The sequence below is a fragment of the Oncorhynchus keta genome, chromosome 6 (assembly GCF_023373465.1).
Source record: "Oncorhynchus keta strain PuntledgeMale-10-30-2019 chromosome 6, Oket_V2, whole genome shotgun sequence".
In the NCBI taxonomy this organism is placed as follows: domain Eukaryota; kingdom Metazoa; phylum Chordata; class Actinopteri; order Salmoniformes; family Salmonidae; genus Oncorhynchus; species Oncorhynchus keta.
Genome location: NC_068426.1, coordinates 26,427,523 through 26,438,583, shown reverse-complemented (window position 1 = coordinate 26,438,583; position 11,061 = coordinate 26,427,523). Strand labels below are relative to the sequence as shown.

General features: G+C 39.9%; 1 protein-coding gene across 7 annotated transcripts in view; it reads left to right on the top strand.

Annotated features, from left to right (window-relative positions):
- The first annotated feature begins 1,371 nt into the window (after positions 1–1,371).
- LOC118384865 (dynamin-1-like) overlaps positions 1,372–11,061 on the top strand; it is a 124,913-nt gene continuing 115,223 nt past the window's right edge. For 2 of the 7 annotated variants that reach the window (XM_052521193.1, XM_052521194.1), the window contains exon 1: positions 1,373–1,926. In XM_052521193.1, the coding sequence (XP_052377153.1) occupies positions 1,766–1,926 (161 nt within the window). In that variant the 5' untranslated portion in view covers positions 1,373–1,765. Of the gene's footprint in view, positions 1,927–11,061 lie in introns of all 7 variants that reach the window. The other 5 variants (XR_008139353.1, XM_052521191.1, XM_052521190.1 and 2 more) reach the window with 4 other exon arrangements.

Sequence of the window (11,061 nt, the reverse complement as noted above, 5' to 3'; positions counted from 1 at the left end):
GGCCAACCATGTCACATGACAATTTTTTTTGAAGTATTATGTCCCTAGAGTTGGAAAATGTATGATCGCAGTGTAGCAATGGTAGCTTGTTGTGACATTTTTTAGACATGACTACACTTTTAGAGCTAGAAACAGAAGCATTTCGCTACAACCACAATAACATCTGCTAAACACGTGTATGTGAGAAATAACATTTGATTTGATTTGCTTTTGATTAGAAAAGCACATACATAGAACATAGAAATTGGTTATTTGAAAAGCACACACTTAATATGTCCATACCCCCAGAGGTCAAAGGTTAAAGTTCTGTTGACCTGAACATTCCTGACAATGTGTCTGATGGATTGCTGTGACTCTAAGCTTTCCGATGGTATATGATTAAAGGGTACAAGTGAGCAATATCTTGTATGCTGACATTGTTTGTCAATGAATGGGATGGAGGGATGAAAGATGATAACACACAGAAAGCTACTATTGATGCACTGCTATCACACATTTTCCAACTCTAGGGACATAGACCTTAAAAAAAATCACTTTGAGACATTGAGCCTGACAGCCTAAATCTGGGGGTCTGGCTCATGGACAATTGAATTGAATTATGTTAATTTTATTATATCTTATGTAAGCTGCACTGCAATTCAGTTTTATTGTAACCTGCAAAAGTGCTCCTTTGTGGCACCCATTGTGGCACATGTATTTTTGTAAATAAAACGAATCTATTTAATATGCAAATATTGAATAAATCTGAATGACAGAACAATGGGATATAAACGTGTTTTCTAAAGTGGATTATTATAAGATATTATTATTCATAATAGTAGCATTATAAATAATGTTTTGTGATTTAAATTAGGCCTACTGTTGTTACCATAATTACTATCTAGTAGGGCCTAATCATTACTCTCATTGCTGTTAACAATATTGCCAGTGCTATAATATTATTTGTGCTTTTACGGCTATTAACTATTTCCTTTCCCAAAATTCAAATTCTGCTAATATTTCCAACATGTTTTAAACGAATTTTGTCTTTATTGTGGGACTTTTATTTTGAAGGAATATCGCCGAGGTCACTTATTCCTGGTAGGTAATTGCTTATTCTTGCTGGTAAAACGGAGGTGAAACTGCGCACCTGCTCCCGGTATTTTACAGGGATGCGCACCTCTTATTATTCCTCGGTGTGCGTACTGTGACTGTCTGTAGCGTATGTCGCCCTCTCTCCCCTAGGAGGCTGAGGAACAGATGACGTTGTTTAACAATTTCAGCACCATGGACAGATCAACACTGCCATCCACGCAAAGCCCACCAAACACAATCAGCATGGGCATAGCATAATTAATCTATGATGTATCAAAGTATCAACATGTATCAATATAGCCTATTTATAAATACAATGTTTACATAGCTTGTATTTTCTATTTCGTACAGCATAGCGGTAAGAGAGAGCACACAAAGCCTAGGGCGCAATTCTGTTGAGGTAGATCGCCGCTGAGTGGTGCATGCGCGTCAGTGCAAGGATCCCCGAGCGTATTCTAAGAAGAGATCATCCCTCGGTGCTGCGTGGTAGAGAGTTGCGTATAGCTGTAGAGGAGAGTGAGGAGAGGAGAAGCGTTCTGTGTAGAGGGGACACCGGGAAAGCGTAATCAATGAGGGTGCAAGCAATATTTATATAGAAGGCGGATTCCAAACGTTGAAACACCCTCATAACGGAATAACGCTTTCCCTCATTTGTTTCTACTAAGAAGGAGCGACCGAATCCCTTGCAATCATGGGGAACCGGGGGATGGAAGACCTTATTCCTCTTGTGAATAAAATGCAAGATGCCTTCTCGGCTATCGGTCAGAATTCCCAGTTGGATCTACCTCAAATCGCTGTGGTCGGCGGACAGAGTGCAGGGAAAAGCTCGGTGTTGGAGAACTTCGTAGGGAAGTAAGTGGTTTTGTGTTTCTGTACGCAAATGCATCTCTCCACGATCAAAGCCTCCTAGGCTGCACTCGTTCTTACACACCTATCTAGACGCAGCACTACCATACCCCCCCACCCCACCCCATCCCTTGATTTACAGCCATTGAGATCCATTGGATAACATCACAATTATATCGAATGTATTAAATTTAGACGAGTTGCTGAAATTGCTGCCTTGAATCACCAGTCTCTCCTCTTCACGCATAATAAACGTAAACAGCTTATTTGGTTACATAAAACCTTTCATGTGCTAATTGCTGCATTAAATGCATTGGCAGAATAGAATACCAAACCAAAATGGACGTTGGATTTTGTTGTTTGTGCTCCCTATGATAAAACTATTGTATTTAAGCTTAATCTATAATAATTGTAATCCTTATTGGCCAATTGTGTATTTCTCTATGGTGCTATTCTAATATTTGTCATAGTACAACTTTACAGTAGATATAAAATAATCCCCCAACATGTTGTATTTCCTTTGATATTTCAAATTGCATATTGGAGGTTTCCAGTTCTTATGATTAAAGACATCATAATGTACTGGTTTAATTGAGTTGAATACGGTGTGCATTTCCCCCCATCCTCTCGTGGGCTCTTCCACGCTCAGGTCGCATAGCGCATTGAAGGCCACTGCCCAATATTTCGTAGGCACCTTGTAAGCACACAATTCCAACAAGAAAGTCTAATGTGTGGTTGTTTGTCAGACAGGGTTGCCATTTTGTCGTTCATAAACTAAACACAGACCACAGAGGATAGATATTATGTGTATCTGACCTTCAGTCATTTACGGATTAGGGTACACCTAATGTGAGATGTGAATGAATACATAACATTAATTATGTCATAGTCCCTGTCACGACTGTCACGGTGTTGATGATGGATAAACCACAGGTCTCCGGGGACACAACCCCGCTATGCTGCAGTATGACCTTGCGAAAATACATGGAGAGGAGAAGGAAGGGAGAGTCGCTTTGAGCCCTTCGATGTCGGCTCCCCATCCATCTGTTCGTGCTTAGCTCGGCTGGTGCACCCGCTCAGCACCGGGCGATATGACAGGTGACTGACTGATTGTCAGGCCTCCCTTGGCTGTTGCAAATTTCGCAATACAATGCTTTTCTTTATTTTACAAAATCACACAGCCTACACATTTCTTTTGTAATGTCAATGGGAACAGTTGGATGCCCTGGTCAATATGAATTATACGTGTTCTCAGCAGCATTGTCATCCCCACAAGTTTATACTGTAAGTGCCTATGAAGATGCATACTGCAGTCTCGACGCAATGAATTGCCTGCTGACTAGCAGAATGTACCATCATGCGGTCTACTCTCCCTGACCAGATGCAATGACGTCACCTGGGTCTTCCTAATCACACACGACTACCGCACCCCCTCCCTGCTGTTTTCTGTTTTCTAACACTTTTATACACACACACACACGCACACGCACACATTCACATACGCACACGCACACGCACACGCACACGCACACGCACGCACGCACACACACACACACACACACACACACACACACACACACACACACATACATACATACATACATACATACATACATACATACATACACACACACACACATGCATGCATGCACACATACATACACACACACATACATACATGCATGCATACATGCATGCACACACACATACACACATGCATGCATGCACATGCATACATACACATACATACATACATACATACATACATACATACATACATACATACATACATACATACATACATACATACATACATACATACATACATACATACATACATACATACATGTGTTTACACACTCTCTCACTGTCAATCCTACTCTCCCTCTCACAATAATTGAATTCTCTCTTTCTACTGGGGCCCTACTCTAATCTGTTGGCCTTCATTAAGCTGCTTGCTGTTTATCCTGTTGACTTTGAATAGAATCTGTCAGCGTGTAGAATGGTGGTGGCTTGTCTGGACGTGTGGACAGACACCGCCTGTCTGGACGTGTGGACAGGGGACCATTCTGTTGGCACTGGCGTTCCCTAAAGAACTAGGAGACCACCTGACCATGTTTTGTCAGTCCATTCACTCCCTTGACCCCATGGTGACATCATTGGCTTTACAGGAAACTGTAGAAACACGGAGAGATTAAAGCAAAGAGAGAAAGCGAAGTAGTTGTTATGAAAGTGTGTAAATGCTGAGAGATGGATAGAGAGAGAAAGAGAGAGAGAGAGAGTGAGAGGGAGACGCAGAGTCTCAGGCCACAGTCTTATGAAAGTGTGTAAATGCAGAGAGATGGATAGAGAGAGAGAGTGAGAGGGAGACGCAGAGTCTCAGGCCACAGTCTTATGAAAGTGTGTAAATGCAGAGAGATGGATAGAGAGAGAAAGAGAGAGAGAGAGAGAGAGTGAGAGGGAGACGCAGAGTCTCAGGCCACAGTCTTATGAAAGTGTGTAAATGCAGAGAGATGGATAGAGAGAGAAAGAGAGAGAGAGAGAGTGAGAGGGAGACGCAGTCTCAGGCCACAGTCTTATGAAAGTGTCTAAATGCAGAGAGATGATAGAGAGAGAGAGAGAGAGAGAGAGAGAGAGAGAGAGAGAGTGAGAGGGAGACGCAGAGTCTCAGGCCACAGTCTTATGAAAGTGTGTAAATGCAGAGAGATGGATAGAGAGAGAGAGAGAGAGAGAGAGAGTGAGAGGGAGATGCAGAGTCTCAGGCCACAGTCTTATGAAAGTGTGTAAATGCAGAGAGATGGATAGAGAGAGAAAGAGAGAGAGAGAGAGAGTGAGAGGGAGACGCAGAGTCTCAGGCCACAGTCTTATGAAAGTGTGTAAATGCAGAGAGATGGATAGAGAGAGAAAGAGAGAGAGAGAGAGAGAGGGAGAGAGTGAGTGAGAGGGAGACGCAGTCTCAGGCCACAGTCTTATGAAAGTGTGTAAACACTTTACTTAACAGCTGTCATAAGAGGTACAAAATAACAATAATTACATTATATAGGATGTGAACAGTGATGAGAGTTGGTAACTGACTTTACACAGCCATGAGAACAATCTTAACATTTTGCTGGTCCCAATTCTGAGTTTCATATTGCATTGAGATATGCTGTAGAGGCACATTTCCTATTTAGAATTCGTCATTCCTCAAAATATTTCCTCGTGGTGATGACTTGCAGGCAGATGTAAAATGACACGATTCATCAAACAGTTGTTATAACACCTGTGGCAAAGCAATTCCCGTTATGTCCTGAATACAAAGTGTTTCCCTTATGTTTGGGGCAAATCAAATACAACGCATTACTGAGTGCTACTCCTCATATTTTCAACGATGGTGGTGGCTGCATCATGTTATGGGTATGCTTGTAATCATTAAGGACTGGGGAGTTTCAGGATAAAAAGAAACGGAATTGAGCTAAGCACAGGGAAAATCCTAGAGGGAAACCTGGTTCAGTCTGCTTTCGACCAGCGGGACAATAACCTAAAACTATCATGACACAAGGCAAGACCCAGATGCTGTCACAGGAGGCAGATGGTTTGAGTCGAACAATGTTTATTAATCCATAAAGAGTAGGCAAGAGAAGGGTCGTGGACAGGCAAAAATGTCAAAACCAGATCAGAGTCCAGGAGGTACAGAGTGGCAAACAGGCTCATGGTCAAGGCAGGCAGAATGGTCAGGCAGGTACAGAGTCCAGAAACAGGCAAGGGTCAAAACCGGGAGGACTAGAAAAAGGAAAATACAAAAAGCAGGAGAACAGGAAAACGTCTGGTTGACTTGGAAAACATACAAGACGAACTGGCACAGAGAGACAGGAAACACAGGGATAAATACATTGGGGAAAATAAGCGAGACCTGGAAGGGGTGGAGACAATCACAGGGACAGGTGAAACAGACCAGGGCGTGACAAAAACACAAGGCCAAATCTACGTGGGAGTTACTTACCAAGAAGTCTGTGAAGTGGCCGAGTTACAGTTTTGACTTAAATCTGCTTGAAAATCTATGGCAAGACCTGAAAATGGTTTTCTACTAATGATCAACAACCAATTGAGACAGAGAATCATTTTTAAAAGGATGGGCAAATTCTTCCCAATACAGATGTGCAAAGCTCTTATAGACTCACCCAGAAAGACTCACAGTTGTAATCGCTGCCAAAGGTGATTCTAACATGTATTGACTCAGGGGGTTGAATTCTCAAGATACTGTATATTAGTGCTTTATTTTTCACATCTTTTCTTTTACAAATGTTTGATTTTCTCTTCCACGTTGACATTACGAATGATTTTGAGTAGATCAAATCAAATCAAAGTTTATTTGTCACGTGCGCCGAATACATCAGGTGTAGACTTACAGTGAAATGCTTACTTACAGGCTCTAACCAACAATGAAAAAAAGTTATTAGGTGAACAATAGATAAGTAAATAAATAAAAACAACAGTAAAAAAGACAGTGAAAAAAACCAGCAGCGAAGCCACATACAGTAGTAAGACTATAACAGTAGAGATGCTATATACAGTAGTAAGACTATAACAGTAGAGATGCTATATACAGGAGTAAGACTATAACAGTAGAGATGCTATATACAGTAGTAAGACTAACAGTAGAGAGGCTATATACAGTAGTAAGACTATAACAGTAGAGATGCTATATACAGTAGTAAGACTATAACAGTAGAGAGGCTATATACAGTAGTAAGACTATAACAGTAGAGAGGCTATATACAGTAGTAAGACTATAACAGTAGAGAGAGTAAGACTATAACTATATACAGGAGTAAGACCATAACAGGCTATATACAGTGAGACTATAACAGAGATGCTATATACAGGAGTAAGACTATAACAGTAGAGAGGCTATATACAGTAGTGAGACTATAACTATAACAGTAGAGGCTATATACAGGAGTAAGACTATAACACTAGAGATGCTATATACAGTAGTAAGACTACAACAGTAGAGAGGCTATATACAGGAGTAAGACCATAACAGCAGAGAGGCTATATACAGGAGTAAGACTATAACAGTAGAGGCTATATACAGTAGTGAGACTATAACAGTAGAGAGGCTATATACAGGAGTAAGACTATAACAGTAGAGAGGCTATATACAGTAGTGAGACTATAACAGCAGAGAGGCTATATACAGGAGTAAGACTATAACAGCAGAGAGGCTATATACAGGAGTAAGACTATAACAGTAGAGAGACTATATACAGTAGTAAGACTACGACAGTAGAGAGGCCATATACAGTAGTAAGACTATAACAGTAGAGATGCTATATACAGTAGTGAGACTATAACAGTAGAGAGGCTATATACAGTAGTGAGACTATAACAGTAGAGAGGCTATATACAGTAGAGATGCTATATACAGTAGTGAGACTATAACAGTAGCGAGGCTATATACAGTAGTGGGACTATAACAGTAGCGAGGCTATATACAGTAGTGAGACTATAACAGTAGCGAGGCTATATACAGTAGTGAGACTATAACAGTAGTGAGGCTATATACAGTAGAGACTATAACAGTAGAGGCTATATACAGTAGTGAGACTATAACAGTAGAGAGGCTATATACAGTAGTGAGACTATAACAGTAGCGAGGCTATAACAGTAGTGAGACTATAACAGTAGTGAGGCTATATACAGTAGTAAGACTACAACAGTAGAGGCTATATACAGTAGTGAGACTATAACAGTAGCGAGGCTATATAACAGTAAGACTATAACAGAAGCTATATACAGTAGTGAGACTATAACAGTAGCGAGACTATATACAGACTATAGTGAGACTATATACAGTAGTGAGACTATAACATTAGTGAGACTATAACAGTAGCGAGGCTATATACAGTAGTGAGACTATAACAGTAGTGAGACTATAACAGTAGCGAGGCTATATACAGTAGTGAGACTATAACAGTAGTGAGACTATAACAGTAGTGAGACTATAACAGTAGTGAGGCTATAACAGTAGTGAGACTATAACAGTAGCGAGGCTATATACAGTAGTGAGACTATAACAGTAGTGAGACTATAACAGTAGTGAGACTATAACAGTATCGAGGCTATATACAGTAGTGAGACTATAACAGTAGTGAGGCTATATAAGTGAGACTATAACAGTAGAGGCTATACAGTAGTGAGACTATAACAGTAGTGAGCTATATACAGTAGTGAGACTATAACAGTAGTGAGGCTATATACAGTAGTGAGACTATAACAGTAGAGACTATAACAGTAGTGAGACTATAACAGTAGTGAGGCTATAACAGTAGTGAGACTATAACAGTAGTGAGGCTATATACAGTAGTGAGACTATAACAGTAGCGAGGCTATATACAGTAGTGAGACTATAACAGTAGCGAGGCTATATACAGTAGTGAGACTATAACAGTAGAGAGACTATAACAGTAGCGAGGCTATATACAGTATGAGAGGCTATATACAGTAGTGAGACTATAACAGTAGTGAGGCTATATACAGTACAGTAACAGAGACTATAACAGTGAGACTATAACAGTAGACTATAACAGTAGTGAGGCTATATACAGTAGTGAGACTATAACAGTAGTGAGGCTATATACAGTAGTGAGACTATAACAGTAGCGAGGCTATATACAGTAGTGAGACTATAACAGTAGTGAGACTATAACAGTAGCGAGGCTATATACAGTAGTGAGACTATAACAGTAGTGAGCTATATACAGTAGTGAGACTATAACAGTAGTGAGACTATAACAGTAGTGAGACTATAACAGTAGTGAGCTATATACAGTAGTGAGACTATAACAGTAGTGAGACTATAACAGTAGCGAGGCTATATACAGTAGTGAGACTATAACAGTAGTGAGACTATAACAGTAGCGAGGCTATATACAGTAGTGAGACTATAACAGTAGCGAGGCTATATACAGTAGTGAGACTATAACAGTAGTGAGACTATAACAGTAGCGAGGCTATATACAGTAGTGAGACTATAACAGTAGCGAGGCTATATACAGTAGTGGGACTATAACAGTAGCGAGGCTATATACAGTAGTGAGACTATAACAGTAGTGAGACTATAACAGTAGCGAGGCTATATACAGTAGTGAGACTATAACAGTAGCGAGGCTATATACAGTAGTGGGACTATAACAGTAGCGAGGCTATATACAGTAGTGAGACTATAACAGTAGCGAGGCTATAACAGTATATATACTATAACAGTAGTGAGACTATAACAGTAGTGAGACTATAACAGTAGCGAGGCTATAACAGTAGTGAGACTATAACAGTAGTGAGACTATAACAGTAGTGAGACTATAACAGTAGTGAGACTATAACAGTAGTGAGACTATAACAGTAGCGAGGCTATATACAGTAGTGAGACTATAACAGTAGTGAGGCTATATACAGTAGTGAGACTATAACAGTAGCGAGGCTATATACAGTAGTGAGACTATAACAGTAGCGAGGCTATATACAGTAGTAGTGAGACTATAACAGTAGTGAGACTATAACAGTAGCGAGGCTATATACAGTAGTGAGACTATAACAGTAGTGAGGCTATATACAGTAGTGAGACTATAACAGTAGCGAGGCTATATACAGTATGAGACAGTAGTGAGACTATAACAGTAGCGAGGCTATATACAGTAGTGAGACTATAACAGTAGCGAGGCTATATACAGTAGTGGGACTATAACAGTAGCGAGGCTATATACAGTAGTGAGACTATAACAGTAGTGAGGCTATAACAGTAGTGAGACTATAACAGTAGTGAGGCTATAACAGTAGTGAGACTATAACAGTACAGCTATATACAGTAGTGAGACTATAACAGTAGTGAGACTATAACAGTAGTGAGACTATATACATTAGTGAGACTATAACAGTAGCGAGGCTATATACAGTAGTGAGACTATAACAGTAGTGAGGCTATATACAGTAGCGAGGCTATATACAGTAGTGGGACTATAACAGTAGTGAGACTATAACAGTAGCGAGGCTATATACAGTAGTGAGACTATAACAGTAGTGAGACTATAACAGTAGCGAGGCTATATACAGTAGCGAGGCTATATACAGTAGTGAGACTATAACAGTAGTGAGACTATATACAGTAGCGAGGCTATATACAGTAGTGGGACTATAACAGTAGTGAGACTATAACAGTAGCGAGGCTATATACAGTAGTGAGACTATAACAGTAGCGAGGCTATATACAGTAGTGAGACTATAACAGTAGCGAGACTATAACAGTAGTGAGACTATAACAGTAGTGAGACTATAACAGTAGCGAGGCTATATACAGTAGTGAGAGCTATAACAGTAGTGAGACTATAACAGTAGTGAGGCTATATACAGTAGTGAGACTATAACAGCGAGGCTATATACAGTAGTAAGACTATAACAGTAGTGAGGCTATATACAGTAGTGAGACTATAACAGTAGTGAGACTATAACAGTAGCGAGGCTATATACAGTAGTGAGACTATAACAGTAGACTATGAGACTATAACAGTAGCGAGGCTATATACAGTAGTGACTATATAAGACTATAACAGTAGTGAGACTATAACAGTAGCTATATACTATATACAGTAGTGAGACTATAACAGTAGTGAGGCTATATACAGTAGTGAGACTATAACAGTAGCGAGGCTATATACAGTAGTGAGACTATAACAGTAGTGAGACTATAACAGTAGCGAGGCTATATACAGTAGTGAGACTATAACAGTAACTATACAGTAGCGAGGCTATATACAGTAGTGAGACTATAACAGTAGACTATAACAGAGCTATAACTATAACAGTAGTGAGACTATAACAGTAGTGAGACTATAACAGTAGTGAGACTATAACAGTAGTGAGACTATAACAGTAGCGAGGCTATATACAGTAGTGAGACTATAACAGTAGCGAGGCTATATACAGTAGTGAGACTATAACAGTAGTGAGGCTATATACAGTAGTGAGACTATAACAGTAGTGAGACTATAACAGTAGCGAGGCTATATACAGTAGTGAGACTATAACAGTAGCGAGGCTATATACAGTAGTGAGACTATATAACTATAAAAGTAGCGAGGCTATATACAGTAGTGAGACTATAAC